The sequence below is a fragment of the Bos mutus genome, chromosome 17 (genome assembly GCF_027580195.1).
Source record: "Bos mutus isolate GX-2022 chromosome 17, NWIPB_WYAK_1.1, whole genome shotgun sequence".
Classification (NCBI taxonomy): domain Eukaryota; kingdom Metazoa; phylum Chordata; class Mammalia; order Artiodactyla; family Bovidae; genus Bos; species Bos mutus.
Window position 1 is genome coordinate 10051743 of NC_091633.1, and position 19408 is coordinate 10071150.

At 60.8% G+C, this 19408-nt stretch overlaps 1 protein-coding gene across 9 annotated transcripts in view; it reads left to right on the forward strand.

Annotated features, from left to right (window-relative positions):
- PXN (paxillin) overlaps positions 1–18756 on the forward strand; it is a 43131-nt gene extending 24375 nt beyond the window's left edge. For 2 of the 9 annotated variants that reach the window (XM_070386025.1, XM_070386026.1), the window contains exons 2-15: positions 6504–6727; positions 7035–7150; positions 7521–7657; positions 7769–7970; positions 8889–9024; positions 10478–11338; positions 12364–12639; positions 12877–13170; positions 13855–13956; positions 14215–14385; positions 14488–14661; positions 15200–15281; positions 15386–15534; positions 16543–18756. In XM_070386025.1, coding sequence (XP_070242126.1) covers positions 6504–6727; positions 7035–7150; positions 7521–7657; positions 7769–7970; positions 8889–9024; positions 10478–11338; positions 12364–12639; positions 12877–13170; positions 13855–13956; positions 14215–14385; positions 14488–14661; positions 15200–15281; positions 15386–15534; positions 16543–16809 — 3191 coding nt within the window. In that variant the 3' untranslated portion in view covers positions 16810–18756. Of the gene's footprint in view, positions 1–6150; positions 6243–6503; positions 6728–7034; positions 7151–7520; positions 7658–7768; positions 7971–8888; positions 9025–10477; positions 11339–12363; positions 12640–12876; positions 13171–13854; positions 13957–14214; positions 14386–14487; positions 14662–15199; positions 15282–15385; positions 15535–16542 lie in introns of those variants that run through there. The other 7 variants (XM_070386029.1, XM_070386027.1, XM_070386028.1 and 4 more) reach the window with 7 other exon arrangements.
- Positions 18757–19408: the final 652 nt, after the last annotated feature.

Consider the following 19408-nt stretch of genomic DNA (forward strand, 5'->3'; position numbering starts at 1 on the left):
CACCCAGGCACCCAGCCGAGAGTCGGCCTGCCTGCTGGCGCACTCTCGTTATATCAGTCCCTGCAAGGAAGGGCAGGCGGGAAACTGTTCTCCGAGGCAGGTGGAAAGCCCAGGGAAGAGCGGCCTTCTCCACAGGGCCGCCGCCCACCTCTCGGGGCAGCAGTCTGGAAGACTCTGGCCTACGCCCAGGGTTTCCTGTGTGTCACCCCCAGCCCACACTTCCTGCAGGGCCCAGAGGAAAATGGCAGTTCCTGTTGAGTGAGGCATGAGTCAGCGGAGGGGAGCGGTGGCTGAGTCTTCATAACCTCCAGGCACAGCTATTAAATATTTAAATGACACTCCAGTATTGATCATTTCTCCTCCTGGCCCCTTAGGGAGCACAGTTTCCCTGTCTGGGATTCAGATAATAGCAGTATCTTGGATTTAGACAAACTCTGAAGAACTCCAGGAAAGTTCTCTATAAATCTCACCCGAGATTATATTGTCTCCTCCTCCTCGGAGCTTGCAATCTGGCGTGGGAGCCAATTGGGTCTGCTTATTTTAGGCCGACTCAGTGACGGGTACCTGGCAGGCTGGGTCCACTGCTTTCTCTGGCTCACGGCTTCTTCTCCATCTTCTTCCTCCTCACTGTCCCGCTGTCTTTCAACCCTTCATGCTAGCTGCTGGGGATAGGGCACCCAGAGCTTAATTTCTTGGAGAGGAGGCCGTTGGTTGACAAGAACCCAGAACCCAGATCGGCAGGAGAAGGCGCCTCTGAGAGACCAAGTTCCTAGTCAGGTCCTAGCCCAGGCTTGCCGGGGCTGGGCGGTACAGAGCGGACCTGGCTGAAATGGTCGGACTGGCCCTTCCTAGTCTCAGATCTGCCTGTCCTCCCAGGACAGTTATCAGGATAAATATACCCAGCTCCCCATTCCTGGGGAGTTACTCAGCGAGCAAAAGTGCCCCGCTGCTGTGGATTAGATTACCTCTGCCCCTACTGCTCATGTGCTTGGGGCTGGGGGAGGGGAGACCCGCCCTCCTGCGGCTAGCCTTCCTAATCTGGAAGTCTCAGCAGAGGGGGCCGAGAGACCATCCCCATGGAGGGGAGCCGGCCCTGCTGTTAATGCGGCCCCTTCCTTAGGCAGGGCTGAGCCCTGCTCCCTGCTTGCATCCTGAGCTCGGGCAGCTTCTCCTCGGACCCTCGAGGTGACCAAGGCTGCCCCAGTGGTCAGCAGGGGTGGAAACCTCTCGCCCGGCGTTCTGAGCCCAGCAGGGTGGGCAGGCGGGAAGGCCGGGCCTCTCCAGGTCCAGAGGGGAAGGGACTTGCTGTCTGTGTGAGAGGCTGGGTCTCACCATAAATGGCGGGGAGGGACGGCTGGCCCTGGGCCACTGGGACAGCCTGTACCGGAGCTCTCGGGGCAGGATCCGCTCTACCCTCCCTCGGCTTCTCAGCTCCTAAGGAGATACCTGCCTGGGCCATGGAAGCTGAGTTAAAGTGGCCTGCAGAAAGAAGGTGGGTGAGCCCAGTCTTGGAAAGATCTTGTTCCTGTTGTGGGCCCCTCCTCGGCCAGGCCTTGAGAATACAAGGCACGTCGAGGTGGGGTCTTTCTGGTGGCCAAAGGACCCCACCTCTTTTAAGTTGGCCTAGCGTTGGTGGGTGGGGCCTAGCTAGGGGGTGGCCTGTGAACTCTGGGATGCGATGATGCCCCCATGAACCTGCCCCAATATGAAGACCCGCTGGGGTGGCTTCTCCTGTCGCGACTTTGTTTTCCACCCCCTGAACGGTGCCCCTCACTGCTGATCTGAGATTGCAGCATCCTTTGCCTTTAGGAGTGGGCCAGGGTGGGGAAGCGCTTTTCTCCTTCTCATCCAGGCCTAACCATCCCTGTGGGCAGGAGCTCATTTACTGAGAGAGTGTGTGTGTGTGTGTCCGTCCGCCCGCCCATCCCAGAGACTGTGCTAAAGCGGGCACTTTATATCCACTCTGTCCTGTAGTCCTTATTCCTGTGAATCAGACGGTGAAACTCCCATTGGACAGACAAGAAAACTGAGGCACAGGAGCAGTTAAGCAGCTTGGCCTGGCCGAGCAACTCGGCCATGCAGCAGAGTCTGTGTGACTCAGAACCATCCCACCGTGTGAATTCAAACACCTAGAGTCCTCAGAGCCTAGGATGGGGGGAATGACATTGTGCTGGGCTCCCCACCCTGCCCCCACCTTGAGGGATCACGGCTGGCCTTTTATCTCACTCTCTCTGGCGTCCGGCCAGCTCTAGGCCTCTGATCTTGATAGTCGTTATCGCATTCTAAGAAGTGGCCAAGCTTGGGTAGGAGGAAGGCAGGCTTTCGAAAGAGGCCTGGCTTGTCTTTAGACTCCAGTTGGGGGTGGAGCTGGTTAATGGCTTTTCTTTAACTTCTTATTGGGTCAGCTCAGGCCCCAGGAGCTGCAGCCTGGGGGAGAGATCCCCTATGTTGGGGGCGTCAGGGGGTCCTCCCATCCCGGAGTCCCCCTCCCGTCATCCCCACGTGTCTGAGCTGGTTTGGGAATGTGAGTGGCCCTGGAATGCAGGCAGACCGGCCCCTGGGTCTCCTCCCTCCCAGGGCAGAGAGCCTGGACACCTGAGTGTTAACCCCCTCAGGGCGGCAGACCCAGGGGCTCCCACTCTGTCCTGAGGATTGTGCTCAGCGGGTGGTTACTGCAGCCAGCTGGGAGAGGGGCCTGTCACCTTGGCCTGGCCCTGGTGCGCTGTGCCCACCAGATACCTCCCTACACCTGGGCAGCTCTCAGCCGAAGCCACCACCTCTCTGAGCTGCTTAGGTGCAGCCACCGGGCCCTGGAAGCCAGGGCTTGTGCCTGTCTCTCTCGGGTTCCCGCGGGCTCTTGCGGCACTTTTGAGTCTCGCCTTCAAGTGATATATGTGCTTGCAGGCTTGGCACCCGGGCCCGTTGTGCTCTTCCTTGCAGCCTGCTCCGTCCTGAAAGCTCAGTTAGGCCTTTCTGGCACTGAAACTTTGCCGGTGTTCCTGTGGCCGGCCAGGGGCGCCCGGGTCTTCCTCTGGCTCTAAAATTCCGTGATTGCAGCGCGGTTACCTTCGGTTACTCCCGGCCGTGGAGAGCCGACGGGCGACTAGCGCCCCCTGGCGGGCAGTGGGGGACAGTGCACACCCCTCCCAGCCAGGGCGCCGCTGGCTGGCCTTTGCCTCTGGTGGGCTGGAGACTTAGCGTTAACACCCTCCACCCACAGTGTCAAAAGGAGAGACTCAGAGACCCTGTACACATGTACCCAGAGACCCTCTCCTTGGATGGAAGTGCCAGAGCCTGAATCAGCTGGTCCTCGAGGCAAAGCGTCTGCAGAATCTGGGGTGGTTTCCTCCAGAAGGAGACTGGAAAGCCCCCGAGAGATCTCCTTCCCCAGGGTGACCAGGGCCCTCCTGGTGGCTCTGACTTGTCCCAGAGTGCTCAGGCCTGGACCCAGAAGCTTAGTGGAGTTTGAGGCCTTCCTCAGCTTGAACTGCTTCAGATGCCGCCTCTGTGTGGATGAAAGGCAGCCTGCAAACGTGGGAGGGTGTCTTCTCAGACACCCTCTCCGGGGCATATGCTAAGCAATCTCTGAGCCTGCCCCTAGGGGATCCAGAGCTGGCACCAGGCAGTAACTCTAGCTGAAAACTGGGGACCCCCCAGCCCAGACACCTTGGGCCGCTGCCTGCAGGCGGACTCCCTTGTTCCGTCCTCCACCTGCCTCCTCTGTTTATTCAGGCAAGAGAGGAGTTTGCTGAGCCTGCAAGAAGACTTTGGCCCGGCACCCTTGTGCAGCCTCTGGGGAGATAGCAGCCCCAGGAACGCAAAGTAGAGGCCAGAGAGTACCCCCCACGCCTTCTGTGTTCCCCTATCTTCCTTGAGGCACCTGTGGGGGGTTTGGTGGAATTGGCAGCCACACGGGTCCCATCCCTCCCTCAGACAGGAGTTTCGACAACGACGGGGCTCTTCTCTCTGACATCCAGACGTTTCACTTTGAGTGTTACTTTATTACTTTGCTCTTCTCTCTTCAAGGTCACCCTTTTCTTGTCCTGCCCAGATCCTACCCAGAGAGGACTTAGAAGGAGGAGTCAGCACTTGGCACCCTCACCTGGCTTCCTTGGAGGAAAATCTTTTTTTTTCTCCTGTATTTCTGAAGCAGATGACATGTGATGTTTGCAGCCCCCCATGTCCTGTATCATCTGCTCTCCCATGTAAACCTCGCACCAGTGCCGTCAGGTGGGGGCCAGGTGATCTGCCCTATGGCCATGGGTAGGGTAGACAGAGGCGCTGGGACTGAGCTCAGGTCTGGCTTGACTCCACAACCTGTGCTGTTCCGTCTCGATCCCCCAGGACTGTGCCTTCCGGCCCACAGATGTAGCTGTGTTGAAAAGAGTCTGTTTAAATCATAAACCAATCAGCCAGACTTGGAGTCAGCTCATGAACAAGGCGGGGGACGGCGTTTGGTGCAGGGGCGGCAGTGTCCCTAGCTCAGAAGCTTTGACAGGGAAGGTTCACCATCTGTCTTTGATTGAGTGGAGCCCAAGAGACCGCGTTCAGGTCCGAGTGGCGTCCCTTCGGTCAGCTCAGATGGCGCAGGCATGTGCCTCTACCTCTCTGAGCCTCAGTTTTGCCACCCGCGCTAGTGGTGTTGTGAGGAGCAAAAGTGGTGACCCAGGTGGCACTCCTAGCATGCAGCGGGCCTTCAAGCATGGCAGCTGCTCACGTTACCCTTACTGGACTTGCACTTGTTGTCAGCTCTAGGGGGCTGGCTCTGTCCGTGGTGGAGAAGGAGGGATCCGCCCCCCCCTGCCGGCTTGGGCACAGAGGAAGCCAGGATGCCTTATGGAGCCAAGGCAGCAGGTGTGGCCGTGGAGAGGCCACTGGGATTGGCCCTGGAGGCTAGTTCCTTTTCCTCTGTTACCTAGACACACGCTGACTCCCTCTAGTTCCGGTTTGCTACAGACAGGAAGTCAGACGTCTTCCAAAGGACCTGGAGGGGGAGGGGGACCTGCAGGACCTGACCTTCCTTGGAACAAGCTTCTGATCAGCAGGGCTAGGAGCCTGGGGTAGGTGGGGCCAGGCCAGCCTTGGGTGTCAGAGATCAGGGCAGGCAGCTGGGAGGCGGTGTGGGCCCGCAGACTGGGGCCCTGGGTGTGGCCCTTGATTCCTTCTCACTGCCTCTGAGCAGGGGTAGGGTTTGGACACTGGGTCACCAGGAAGGACCAGACTGGCAGCCCTGGAGCTTGGGCCCTGTCATTCAGGAAGCTGTGCCATTGAAACCCGGCATCATCTTGTGATCACCGCAGCCTCTTGCAGGGCAGAGTTTTGGGTTTTTTGGGGGGCCTCCGAGGAGTCGTTCCTGTGACGCACTGGACTTTGGTATGGCGGCGGTGGGCGGGGAGCAGTCCTATCACCTCTTGAAGTCAGTTTCCCATCTGTAAAGGGAGGGTGGGAATTCCAGCCTCATTAGAAGGGTTAATGGAGACCATGGATACAGTGTGCCGAGCACTGGGCCCATTACTAGTAAAGGGCTGTGAGCCAGCCATTGCTTTCTGAGGATGGTTATCACCAGGCCCCGACCCCAATGGGTCAGCACTGGGGTGAGAGTGAGCTGGTTGGTGAGCACAGAGCAGGGCATGAGTGAGGGCATGGCATGTCGGCCGGGCTAGGGCAGCTGAGGGTCTCAGGAGGGGAGGATCAGCAGTTCCTGCCCCCACCCCCTCCCCCAGCTGTACCCTTCTTGTCTGAGGACTGGGGAGATGCAGAGCCCCCCCTGTTGGTTGCCCGGTGCCTGGGTAATGGAAGCTCGCACTCAAGGCCGATCCGGCTCCCTAGCTGCTGTTAAAAGCAGAGTAGTGGGGCCCTGGAGCCTCTGGGGCCAGGCTGCCTGCCAGGCTTCTGCAGAAACAGCCTACAGAGCAGTCCAGCCTGCCCCTCTCTGCCGAGGGGGTAGGGAGCAGCATGCCAGCCTTGTCCCGGCCCCCACCTCCCCAGTAGCCCTGAGACTAGGGAGGAGCTTGGAGCCTGATGGGCTTCTACCTGGTCAGGAAGGCAGGTACCACCCCTCCAGGCTGCGGGCTGAGCTGGCTTAAGCTCCTGGGGGGGACCTGGCCCCTCCCCGTGACGTGGGGCCCCTCCCGCCTGGTCTGTCTGCCTTGCCCTGCGGAGTCAGGCAGGCATTTCTGACTCCCGGCCAGCCAGCCGCACAGTCCTGTCGGGGAGGGAGCGCCGGTGCCTGGCTCCCAGAGGTAGGAGAGCCCCGGGGGGGCGGCCCCAGAGCCCCCAGAGCACCTCCTCCTTGGCCGGGAGCTGAGCTCTGGGCGCACACCTGGCCAGGCTGGTCCGGGCTGGCACCTTTCTGCCCCAGGGCCGGTCTTTTCTCCCATGGGTGGGGCTGGTGCTCAGAAGTTGCTCATCAACTCTCAGGTGCAGGCCTGAAGGGTGCCGGCCCTGGAGGCTGAGTTCCCAGGACCCCTCTCCCTCACCCATTCCCCGCCCACTCTCTGCAGACGCCCTGCTGGCGGACCTGGAGTCCACGACCTCCCACATCTCCAAGCGGCCTGTGTTCTTGTCTGAGGAGACCCCCTACTCCTACCCGACTGGGAACCACACGTACCAGGAGATCGCCGTGCCCCCCGTCCCACCGCCCCCATCCAGCGAGGCCCTCAATGGCTCAGTCCTTGACCCCTTAGACCCCTGGCCACCCAGCACCTCCCGATTCACCCACCAGCAGGTAAGGTGGGGGATGGGGAGGACTCAGAAGTCAGCTTTGGGGCCAGTGGAGCGGGTCTGGCAGGGGCTTGGGGAGCCCAGGAAGTTGGGGGGGAGGCGCGGCAGAGGCAGGAAGCGTCTGGCCCTCCCCACCGGATGCCACGTGAAGGGACAGTGACCAAGCGTTAATCACCTGTCTCCTGGCCAGAGTGTGGAAACTCCCTGGTGAGGCTGGCCGTGAGCGGGAGGCCCCCGGGGGTGATGCGGGCTGTTCCTTCTCCACCCACCCCCGCCCCTCGGGGAGGCCCTGAGCACCGTCCTCCCCACAGCCTCAGTCCTCATCCCCCGTGTACGGCTCCAGTGCCAAGACTTCCAGTGCCTCCAACCCCCAGGACGGCGGCGGGCCCCCGTGTCCCCGAGCCGGCGAGGAAGACCACGTGTACAGGTGCCAGCCCCTCCCCTGACCCGGGGATCCCACACATGCTGGGCTGAGTCAGCCGAGGCTGCGCCAGGGCGCTGGAGGGGGGCGGGGGTTCCTCCTTGGGTCCTCGGGTTACTGCGGAAGGCCCGGTGTGGCCTTATCTGCCATCCCCATGCAGCCACTGGGCTGGGTGTCACACCGCCCTGCATGGAGGAAGGTTCAGGAACTGAAGCAACACTTCCTTTCTCCTCTCCTCTCGCCACATCCCTTCCCCACACTTTGTCCTTGGCTGCTGGAGACGTCGGATTCTCACCCCACCCCCCCGCCCCCTCCTGGTTCTCCTGGAGGATTTGAGGAGCTTTTCTCACCACAGCCTTCCCTTTGCTTCTTGAAGCTTCCCCAACAAGCAGAAGTCAGCTGAGCCTTCGCCCACCGTCATGAGCTCCTCCTTGGGCAGCAACCTCTCCGAGCTCGACCGCCTGCTGCTGGAGCTGAATGCCGTGCAGCATAACCCCCCAGGCTTCCCCGCAGGTAGGACTGGGCCAGGGGTCCCCCACTCCGCCCCTGCTCCAACCCCTTCTGCTGGTCTTGGGTCCCTGCGGGGCTCAGGGCTGAGCGGCTCTTCTCTTTCCTTCTCCCAAGATGAGGCCAACTCCAGCCCACCACTGCCGGGGGCTCTGAGCACCCACTATGGTGTCCCAGAGAATAACAGCCTGCTAGGGGGCAAAGCTGGAGCGCTGACCAAAGAGAAGCCCAAACGGAACGGTGGCCGGGGCCTGGAGGACTTGCGGCCCAGCGTGGAGAACCTCTTGGATGAGCTGGAGAGCTCCGTGCCCAGCCCCGTGTGAGTCTCCAGGGGGCCCTCCCAGGCCGGGGAGGGTCTCAGTCTCGCTCAGCCCATCCTGTGCTCATCCCTGGTGTCACCCTGAAGTTCCTGCTGTTTGCCGGGCCCTGCACCAGGCCCTGGGGGACGGCAGTGAGCCACCATCCCTCACGGAGGACAGACGCTGGGTGCACCAAGGGCACCCCAGCCCAGCGGCCGTCAGTGCAGGCTTTTTATTTGTTTCCAGCTACACATGTGGCTTGTGGGATCTTAGTTCCCCGACCAGGGCTGGACCCCGTGGCCCCTGAAGTGGACCCCCAGGGAAGTCCCCCAGTGTAGGCTTCAGAGCCACGCAGTCGGGGCCACATCTTAGCTCTGCACTTAGGGAGTGTCGTCTTTCAAGCCTTCGTTTTCCCATCTGTAGAAGGGAATAAGGGGAAGTGAGGTCGTGGGGATGAGACCACCCACCTCAGTGGGCTGAGACCTGATAAGACCCTTAGAACACGTTACCGAGTCCACATGGTAAGCGCCTCCCCAGGGTCAGCTCTTCTCTGTTTTTCTGCATGGCTGCAGCAGCCTTGCGTGTGCGTCTAGTGTCGTGGAGGCCACACAGGATGCCGGGGCTTGTTGCACAGGCAGGCTTGGGCTTGGGCTTGGGCTTCTGGGAAAGGTGCCATGTGAGCTGCCTTCTCCTCTCCCCCGTAAGCTCCGCTTGGCGCTCCGTCCCCCTGGCCAACAGCAGTGCCCCCCCACCCACCAGCAACATGTCCCCAGGAGAGACTGGGAGCTGGTGGGCTTCCCCGGGGTTGGGTGGCGGCTGGGTCCCAGTGTCGGAGCCGAAGTGTTGACCCTCCCCTGGGGAGGGGAGGGCCGGGCCATGCTGGGGGCGCTCAGGCTGGCCCCAGGGGTCCCTGCTGATGCCTCCTTGCCTGCCCGCAGCCCCACCATCACTGTGAACCAGGGAGAGATGAGCAGTCCCCAGCGAGTCACCTCCAGTCAGCAGCAGACGCGCATCTCAGCCTCCTCCGCCACCAGGGAGCTGGACGAGTTGATGGCCTCGCTGTCGGATTTTAAGGTGCCCTGAGGTCCCCCCACCCCTGCTCTTTCCCCTGCCCTGCCTGCTCAGAAGCCCCCAGTTTTCCCCTCCCATACCCCAGTGTGAGTGGCTGGGACTTGGCCACTCAGGGTTTGGGTGCCTCGCTCCGAGCCTGGGACACAGGGGCATCCAGCAGCCTGTGAAGGCTGGGGACATGCTCAGCAGGACATTCCTTCCTGCCTGGGTGCTCCCGGCTCCCCACCACCCAGGCAAGGATCAGGAGGCTGGGACAAAGGGCCCAGTGTTGGTGGCTGCTCTTGGCGGGGGAGGGCGGGCTCCGCTGGCGGGTGGGATCCTTCACCCAGAGGTCATTTGTCCCGGAGCCCCGTCTCCCACGCTGGCTGGCGTCCCCAGTGTGTCCTCTTTCTTTTCTGCTTCTGGCTCCTTCGCCGGCCTCCTTCCAGCCTCCATGGACCTCCGAGGCCCACAGGGTCTTGTCTGGGAAACCTCATCTATCAGGCTCTTGGGCACACCTGCCAGAGGTGCCCTGTCCCCTACCCACCACCTGCTTGTGTAGAGGAGGCAGTGCCTCGGTGGGTCCTGATAGTGAGTGAACTCCAGTTCCTGACCGTTACTGACTCCACCCTTCCCATGGTTGGGGGAGCATGGTTAGGGAACTGGAGGAGGGGCACCAGCTCTGGGCCCCAGGGGCACCTCTGAGCCTCTGAGGCTTCACCTGGGGCGGGGCAGTGGCCTGCACGTGTGAACCTCCTGAGTGGCCACAGTCAGGAGCGTGTACACTGGTCTCAGGCGGGAACCGCGCCCCAGCGCCCTTTACACTTTGTCACTTTCAAACCCCCTTGAGATCCCCTTTAGACTCCCTTGAGAAGCTGTGCTGGTTCTCATTGAGCCCCAGGAGCGAGGTTTCGGGGGGATGTAGGAGACCTGGGATCACCAGGGAGAGACAGAGCCGGGAGCTGGCTGCAGCTGCCTGTCTCCTAATCATGTCTGGGCTGACCTCTCCCGGTCCACCCCATTTTAATCTCTTCTCTCTCGTCCCTACTTGGACTAGGAGCCCCACAGGCGTGGGTCAGAGGCTGCTTTCTGCTGCCTGGGTTTTTTTTTTTTTCAAAAAAGACAATCTTTATTTGGCTACGCTGGATCCCAGGTGCAACATGTGGGGTCTTCAGTTGCGGCATGTGGGATCTGGCTCCCCCACCAGGAGTCAGACCCGGGCTCCCTGGATGGGGAATGTAGATGGGAACCGGGGAGGTGGAGCCCAGGAAAACCCTTCTAGGGGCTGAGTCTTCTTCCAGAACCAGTTGTTCTGCTTCAGCTTTGCTGCCATCTTGGTCTGGTCAGCGCAGATGGTCTGGTCAGTGTAGCTGGGGCTGTCAGAGCCCTGAGGCCCGGTCTGCCCCCCAGTGTGTGCCCCTCCTCACCTTTCCCGTCTCTCTCCTCCCCCCTGTCTCTTGTCTTTCTCCTCCTCCAGACCAGCTCCTCCTCTGCTGTGGCCTTGAGCTCCTCGGGGCTGCCGCCCGGCTCAGCTCCATCCTCACACCACAGCCTCTCCCCTCCGCCTCCTGCCGGGTCCTCTGGAGGCCTGCCACCCCCTCGGAAGCCCTCCCCTCAAGGCCACAGCCACACCCTGGGCGTCCTCTGCGCCAAGGACAACGTGGCCCCCGGCCAGCTCGATTTGGCTGGCTTTGGGGTGATGCCTGACACCCCCAACTCAAGGTTTCCCTCCACAGAGGGTTGGCCAGGGCTGCTGAGTGTAGAGAGCCAGGCTCACGTTTGGAGGGACCCACCAGACCTGGTTGGGGAGCTCTGCAGGGTGCCTCCTGGCCACATTCTACCCTACCCTGGGGGCACAGGTCCCCAGGATCCTGGGGCCCCCCAAGCGCCATTGGCCAACGCTTTGCACCCGGAAGAGGCGGTGGCTGCCACTTGGCAGGGGCCGTGGGCTCTGGGGGCGCTCAAGCCTGAGCCCCCGCAGGGAGCTGCTCCCAACTTCCAGGAGGTCACCGAGCCGGCTGTCGTGGCCGTGGACCGTCAGGCCGTCTTCCCCGATACGTGGAGCCTCACGGAGGAACGTGGATGTCAGGAGAGGGCAAGGCCAGAGCCAGGGGCGCCGGAGAGCGGCCGCCACACCCCCGTTGAGGACGAGCAGCTAGGTGGAGAGACGCCCCTGGCAGGTGGCCTGGTCAGGCCAGCCTGGGGACCTGAGACCCCCAGGAGGCCAGAGGGCACCACCGAAGTCACCACCGAGGCCAGGATGGACCGGCCAGAACTCCCATGGGCTGTGGCCGTGGACACGCCCAGCACCACGGAGAGGATTTCCACATCTAGCCAGGCAGGCGCGCACTCGCCCGGCTGCTCGGCGTGGCCCCGCCTGGCTGGCTGCATGCAGCCTCCCTGTCTGCGCATGTCTGCTTGGGCAGCCGGTTACAAGAGGCTGCGGCCTGAGACCCCGACGGCCAGCGCTGGGCAGTGGGCTCTGTGGGGCCAGCGGAGCTCCGTGGCCCCCGGAATCTCCTAGTGACAGCCAGCCTCTTGCTCAGTGAAGGCTTTTTCCTTTAGATGAGCTTCGCCTGACATCCTGATGGGATGTGTGTGGAATGGTTAAAAGCATGGGCTTTGGAACCAGCAAGAAGTGAATGAATACAAACCACGCTTCCAACTCGCGTGCCCCATGTGACCTTGGGCAACCCCCCCGCCACCAGCCTCAGTCTTCTTATCTTTAAAATGAGGGAAAATAGACCCATTTCCCCCAAGGTTGTCCAAAGGATTAAATGAAACAATGCCTGAAAAGTGCTTCGGAAGAACATAGCACGCCGTCCCCAGTGAGCTGTGGCTGACGTCATGTTATTATCTGCTTTTTGCTTGATTGAAATTTTTAGGCCCTTTTCAAAAGCGACAACAAAATGAAACCAAACTGCTAAAAACAAGTAGGTTATAATCCTTCTTATATAAACGAGGGGAAAAAAAACAACTGGTTAAAGGATATACTGGAAGAAAAGACTATTTTTTTTTGTTTCTATTAAGAAACAAAAAAAAGGGAGGAAAAGTCTCAAGCCCGTTCGAGAATGTCCAGTTAACGTTCTTTCACATCATTCTTGTAATAACTCCTTAAAGCCATTGAAAAAAAAAAATACCATTACCCCATTTAAAGGATGGAGAAGCTGAGGCCCTGGAAGTTCAGGGTCTTACCCAAGGTCAGGGCCCCCTGCCTCTGCTCTAGCTCTGCTCGGCTCATCTCTGATGGTTGGGTTCTTCTGCTCTCCCCTCCTGGCACCCCCCCCACCCCCACCCCCGAGTGTGGACTGAGCCGCCTCCGCTGACCCCAGAGTGGCCTGTGACAGTGTGCCTCCCCTCTAGATCCGCTCGGTGATCAGGAGGAGCCGGGAGACCGGCCACGCTCACCCCATGTCCCGGGAGCCCTCCCCTCGCCGCCGGCTGGACCCCGCCACCCTAAGCAGAACCCCGTCCCAGGAGCGGCTCATCACCGAGCTGCAGGGTCGGCTGGGCATCCGGCCGGAGGCAGAGGAGGCCACGGGGGCCGCAGGGGCCTCCACTGAGGACTGGCTGACCGAGGGCGTCGTCATCACTGTGCAGCCGCGTGGGAGGCGGGCTGGGGGGCAGCTGGTGGAGAAGGTAGTGAGCAGATGCCCCTGGGCCGGGCCGGGGCGGAAAGGGCCTCTGGTTCTTGCCCAGCCCTGGCCAGAGGGGCAGGTGGGGTGGGGCGGGCGAGGGGGGCCATCCTGCGTCCTCGCGAGGCCGGCCTCACCCCTGATGCCAAGAGTGAGAGGGCCCTGGGAGCCCCAGCCCGCCGAGCTGCCGTCTCCTCCACCGTCTCCGTGCTCACCTCTGTCCCTCTTCTCTCCCTCCCAGGTCGTCTTCCCTCCCGGCTCTCCTATTCCCCTGCGGAGAACCTTCTCTGTTCTGCCTTCTCCTCTTCCTCCTCCCAGCCCTCTGCTCCAGCACCGCAAAGACGCCTCCTCAGCCAGCAGCTCTCCTCCCCTGCCCAGCCCGCCCACCCCCTGCGGCCCCTCCGGGGTCCAGAGCACTGGGACGGGGCCGCAGGGAGTCGGCGTGCAGGGCCCCGCCCCGTGCGTGGCTGCACCCCGCTCCGTGAGGTCCATAGGCTGCCAGACCGATGAGGATCCGCTCTTCCCCCCGATGCAGGCAGGCCTCCTGGGGCCCAGCCCCACCTGTGCCTGTCCTTATGCTCCAGCGGCGTCCCCACTCTGCGCGCGCACGCATGCATGCACGCACGCACGCGCGCACGCGCGCGCACACACGCGCACACACGCGCAGCGCTCTGTCTCTCCACCCACAAGGTATCATGTCCGTCCTTGCACTTGGCCCTGTGCCTCCACCCACAAGGCACCTGCGAGGTACCACAGCCCTTCCTTGGCCTTGGCCTTGACCCTGGACCCTCGCTTCACCCGATGTCCATGCTCACTGCCTCCCCTGAGGTGTCAGCCGCCCCTCGGTCCTGCCCCAGGCTCCCTTTGAGGATGCTGTCCTCAGAAGGAAAACCAAGCCTGTGTCCCCTGCAGCCCCAGGTCTGGTACCTGGCAAGGCCCCCTGGCTCTCTGACCCATCACCCCGCCCCCTCAGTCCCGTGCCTTTGGTGGGCTTACCTCTCTCTCCCTCTTCATCTCTCCCTGGGCCCCTCTCTCTCGTGGTGGTTTTTCCGTAGACTTTTTCTCCTGATTTTGGTTACTGCCAGTAGGGGGGGAAAAATCCATTCTCTTATCTTATCCTGGAGTCCCTTTTGTGACATGGTCTAGTGACAAGTTTTCTTATTCTTTCTTCTGTAATTAAAAAAAAATAAAAGCAATCCTTCTCGTTTCCTCCCCTAAGATCCAGGACCTGGAACAGAGAGCAGATGGCGAGCTGTGCTGGGCGGCTGGCTGGCCTCTGAACGGCAGGCAGAGTGGCCCCGAAGGGCAGGACATGGGAGGGGTCAGTGCTGAGGCTGGGGCTGCAGGTCCTGCTTGTGGTGTGTTCCGGGGCCCGGTCAGGCCCACTGTGAGCCCCTGGGACCCCCGGATGCGTTGTGGAGACCGTTCCCACCTGAGGGCTTCCAAGGCCCCTGGAGGGGCTACACTTCCGCCCGCCTCAACCTGTCTGTCCAGGAGGGAGAGACGCCCTCGTGCGGCACCAAGTCCCCGCCCCCAAGGCCCAGGTGTCCTGACCTGCCCTCTTTCCCTGTCTCTGCAGTTTATGGCCCAGGGGAAGACGGGGAGCAGCTCTCCCCCAGGGGGCCCCCCGAAGCCCGGGAGCCAGCTGGACAGCATGCTGGGGAGCCTGCAGTCTGACCTGAACAAACTGGGGGTCGCCACGGTCGCCAAGGGGGTCTGCGGGGCCTGCAAAAAGCCGATCGCGGGGCAGGTGATGAGGAGGGGTGGGGCATTGCCGGGGGGCATGAGAGGCAGGGTGCCCGGCGCAGGGGCAGGGCCGGGTCCTGAACCGCATCCCCCGCCCCTCCGTCAGGTGGTGACGGCCATGGGCAAGACGTGGCACCCCGAGCACTTCGTCTGCACCCACTGCCAGGAGGAGATCGGCTCCCGGAACTTCTTTGAGCGGGATGGACAGCCCTACTGTGAAAAGGACTATCACAACCTCTTCTCTCCGCGCTGCTACTACTGCAATGGGCCCATTCTGGATGTGAGTGCCCAGGTGCAGGGGTGGGGGCCAGGCGAGGCCCAGAGAGGTCACGCGCAGGCCCGAGCACACACAGCCGGGAAACTGGGATTCACCCTCTAGCCTGAAGCACGGCTGGTCCTAACGCCCATCATGCAGCCATCCCCCACTCCCTTCTGCCGAGGATAGGTGGAGCAGAGTGCGGTCTCCCTCGCTCTTCTGCTGTGAGACTTTAGGGAAATGCCTAGCCTCTCTGGGCCTCCATGTCTACACTTAAAAGATGGGTGGCCCAGTAGAACGTATGACCTCAACTGCCCGTGAGGATTACAGGAGACAGAGCGTGTCTGGCACGTCACGTCCTTTTCAGTAAATCAGAATTCTCAGTGGTGTTCAGAGCACAGCTGGGAGAGACCCCCATCTGGGGAGCGTCAGCTCCTTCCTTGACCGGTGGAGGAGGAGTGGGAAGGACACCCTGGCCTGCGGGTCTCTCTCAGCTGGGGGTGGGGGGAGTCTGTCGCGCACACCAGCCGCTCAGCTGGGGCCGCACGCTTGGCTTTCACAGAAAGTGGTGACAGCCCTCGACCGGACGTGGCACCCTGAGCACTTCTTCTGTGCCCAGTGTGGAGCCTTCTTCGGGCCTGAAGGTACTGAGCCTCGGGGAGGTGGGCTGTGGTGCGGGGAGAGCCCTTGCTGAGTCAGGGTGGCCCCTCCCCGAAGCTTAACCTGCCCCCCAACCCCCGCCCCTCAGGGTTCCACGAGAAAGACGGCAAGGCCTACTGCCGCAAGGATTACTTTGACATGTTTGCGCCCAAGTGTGGCGGCTGCGCCCGGGCCATCCTGGAGAACTACATCTCGGCCCTCAACACCCTCTGGCACCCCGAGTGCTTTGTGTGTCGGGTAAGGAGCCCCATCGCTTCCTCTGGAGGGGCTGAGGGCGGGCCGTTGCGGGGAGAAGCGGCTACCTCCCTGTGCTTTCTGAAGCTGACTTACAGGGCCTGCTTGAGATTCTTGATCAGGTGGGAAGGCAGGCGGCGCACTCCCTCAAGCACAGTCGGTCCTGGACCAGGGCTTGTGCAGGGGCTGCGAGAAATGAGAGCAAGGCAGACCTATGCAGCCGCCCCTGGGTCAGGCCAGGTCCAGGAGAAGGGGATGTGAGAGTGAAATGAGGTAACAAGCCTTCAGCAGCCTCGGCGGACAATGGAGGATGGTTTCCAGACTGCATTCTGGGGGATGATGGCCCCCAGATGTTATGAGGGTTCCGGCAGGGGTCCCCTGATTATGTAAGTTTGGGAAACACTGTTCATTGCAGGACTTCTCAGAGCCTTTAATATACCTGAGTGTGCCTGCGGATCTCTATAAACGGGAATCTAGGATGCGGAGTTTGACCTCAGAACCCTTTTTTTTTGACACCAGGGTTTCTGGGCACATATGCTGCAGTGCCCAGGAGTCAGACCTGTGTTTGAATCCAGGCAGTGCAACTTAGCAGGCTTCCCTGGTGGCTCAGTGGTAAACAGTTTGCCTGCCAATGCAGGAGATGCAGGTTCGAACCCCGGGTCAGGAAGATCCCCTGGAGAAGGAAATGGCACCCTACTCCAGTATTCTTGCCTGGAGAATCCCATGGATAGAGGAGCCTATCGGGCTACAGTCTGTAAGGTCACAAAAGAGTTAGACATGACTGAGCAACTGAACAGCAAAAACAGCAGCGCAACTTGGCAGCAGCGAGTCGAGGTCATTACGGGAGAGCTGAGTAAGGGTTTAGCACCACACTCGGCACGTCGAAAACACTTGTCGAGGGGGAATCGTTTGCAGTGTGGCCACCCTGACGCTCCCCTGCCCGTCACCCAGGAGCTGCCTCGGCCCCCAGCCCCCCAGCCTGAACAGCCCCCCGCCCTCCTCTGTCTCCAGGAGTGCTTCACGCCGTTCGTCCACGGCAGCTTCTTCGAGCACGAGGGGCAGCCCTACTGCGAGGCGCACTACCACGAGCGGCGGGGCTCGCTGTGCTCGGGCTGCCAGAAGCCCATCACGGGCCGCTGCATCACCGCCATGGCCAAGAAGTTCCACCCCGAGCACTTCGTCTGCGCCTTCTGCCTCAAGCAGCTCAACAAGGGCACCTTCAAGGAGCAGAACGACAAGCCTTACTGTCAGAACTGCTTCCTCAAGCTCTTCTGCTAGGCGCCCTCGTCCCTCCCCGTGGCCCCTTCCCTGGCCCAGCCTCCTCACTGCTGCTGGGACCCAGAGGCCTCGTCCCGGGGGGGCCGGGGTGGGGGGCGGTGGCGAAGGGGCCAACCCGACTGAAACTGGAACTGCGTCCTCGGTGATGGCGAGAGGACACTGAGGGGTCCTGCCTGCTTCTCTTGTCCCCTGCCAGCGCCGCTGGGCCGCCTTCCTCCTCCCGAGGCTCCCCCAGGCTGCCAGCCCATCACCCTCCCCCGAGGCAGAGGCTGGAGGGTCCCACCTGTGTCCCCACGAGCCCGCCTGGCCAAGCCAGCACCCCACACTGGAGCCATCTCTTACTTGTATTTTGGCAGTGGAGCCGGGGGTGGGGAGGGCAGGCAGGGTCAGACGGGGGCCTCTTTGCATCCTTATCCCCAACCCCAACCTCGTCAGCCTTGTTCTGAGAGTACCGGGGGGGACACAAGCTCCCCCCAGACAATGCCAGCATCCACCCAACCCATCCACCCACCCATCCACCCAAGGGCGGACGTGCCTGCGGGGCCTTGGAAGGTTCCTCACGAGCCTCCTGCCCCTCCCGTCTCCCCAGGCCTGGGCAGCTGCCCCCAACACCTGCCCCCCACCCCCCCACAACTGCTCTGGTTCTACTGAGAAAGGCCTCTCCAGCAATAATGTTTTCCAGGCACCTCCTCCGTCTCCTGGGGCCGCGTGAGGTGGTGAGTGTCACCCCGTTGCCCGGACACTGTACCGACTTTGATAGTTTTCTACACTGAGGTTTGGATTCATATCGTCTGAATTGCTTTTACTTCTCTATACGAAACTGACTTTGAAGAGATTTTACAGACGACTCCTTTTGTACTCCTCCCCGTGTGCACCGCGGTGGCTGCGGGATACGCAGGGCCTGCCTTGTACTGAAGGCTCGGGGTGGGGAAGCAATTCGTATCTTATTTTTTTCTTAGCACAAGCAGGTGAACGGGGACCGGCTTTGTTGACTCCCCATCTTTAACTTCATAGCTCTCCGGGACTGTTTTTATAAACTGCTGTATTTCGAACCCCCTTCCTTACTCCCCAGGCCAGCAAGTTCTTCACTGAAACCCACCTGAACGGTGTCTTGCCCTCTGGGGCTGAGAATTCCGAACCTCATCCGTCCTGTTTCTGAGCGGGGAGAGAGGGGGACGTCCACTCTGGGGGTGCCCCTTCCCTGTGTAAGCTGTTAGGAGTGCTCACACCCCTGTGAACTTTCTGGCCACAAAGAGAACATTATCAGCCTCCCCCCCTGCTACTCTGGGGATCCTTTCTTCTGCCTCCTCAGGAAAGATGGGATCTGATTTTGACCGTTAGTCTTGTTGATTCCACTGGGTGCGTCCCTTCCCCAAACTTCCTGCCTTCCCTGGAGACTGGTGGTGGCCGCCCCCGCCCCACCGAGGAGAGAGCCCACCCAGGCTGTTGCCTGGGGACCTGATAGGATTCTGGGCGGAGGGACAAGAACAGCAGGAGGCAACAGGAAGCCCCCTGAGGATGAGACAGGCAGGGCTGGGGTTCCGGGTCAGTGGAACGGGGCCCCAGTGGGGTCTTAAGTGAGGACAAGCCAGACCCACTCCACCAACCTCATCAGAGACTGGATGTCCTGAGCCTCTCAGGAGGAGAAGGGGGTCCCTCCTTGGAGGCGGGGCTGGGAGCAGCCTGGGTCTGGGGAGCTCGGCCAGGTCCTGCCACAGGTCTGATGTCTCCACTTCTACTCTTAGGCCTTATTGCTCTGTTTACAGTGACCCACCCCAGACCCCTCCCCTAGAGGAGGATCTGGGGCTTCCAGAGGTTCTACCCTCTGGGTGGATGGTTATTTGATGATTTGATTTTAAATTTTTTTTTCCTCTGTAAACTTATAACCTGGCTTTTTCCCATTTTAATTCCTGTGATTTATGCCAATAAAGTTTGCCATTATTTTCACCGGTGTTAGTGCCATTTCTTTGTGGTCCGAGATGAACAGCTCAGCCCCAGAAGAGAGACCAAACCCTCCCCAGACTCACAAGCACTACAGTTTGAGGGTCAGTCACTGCAGTTCACTTACCTGAGGCCAAAGCCCTCACGGGGCACTTGTGGGCCTCCTGGCTTTCTTACCCACTGCAATTTGCCATGGGTTGCCTCCCATGGGCGCAGGGGTGTGGCCTCCCACTCACAGATGGGAAAGAGGTTCAGAGAGAGCCGATATCCTGTGAATGAGCACAGAGACAGGCTGTGAACCCAGGGCTTGTCTGTGTTCTTACATGTTGACCAGACACATCACCACTGCCCCCTAGTTCTGGCACCATACCTTGGGTGTAGAACCTTCCTTGTTGCAAGTGGATGTGAGAGTTGGACTATAAAGAAAGCTGAGTGCCGAAGAATTGATGCTTTTGAACTGTGGTGTTGGACAAGACTCTTGAGAGTCCCTTAGACTGCAAGGAGATCCAACCCATCCATCCTAAAGGAAATCAGTCCTGAATATTCATTGGAAGGACTGATGCTGAAGCTGAAACTCCAATACTTTGGCCACCTGATGCAAAGAACTGACTCATTTGAAAAGACCCTGATGCTGGGAAAGATTGAGGGCAGGAGGAGA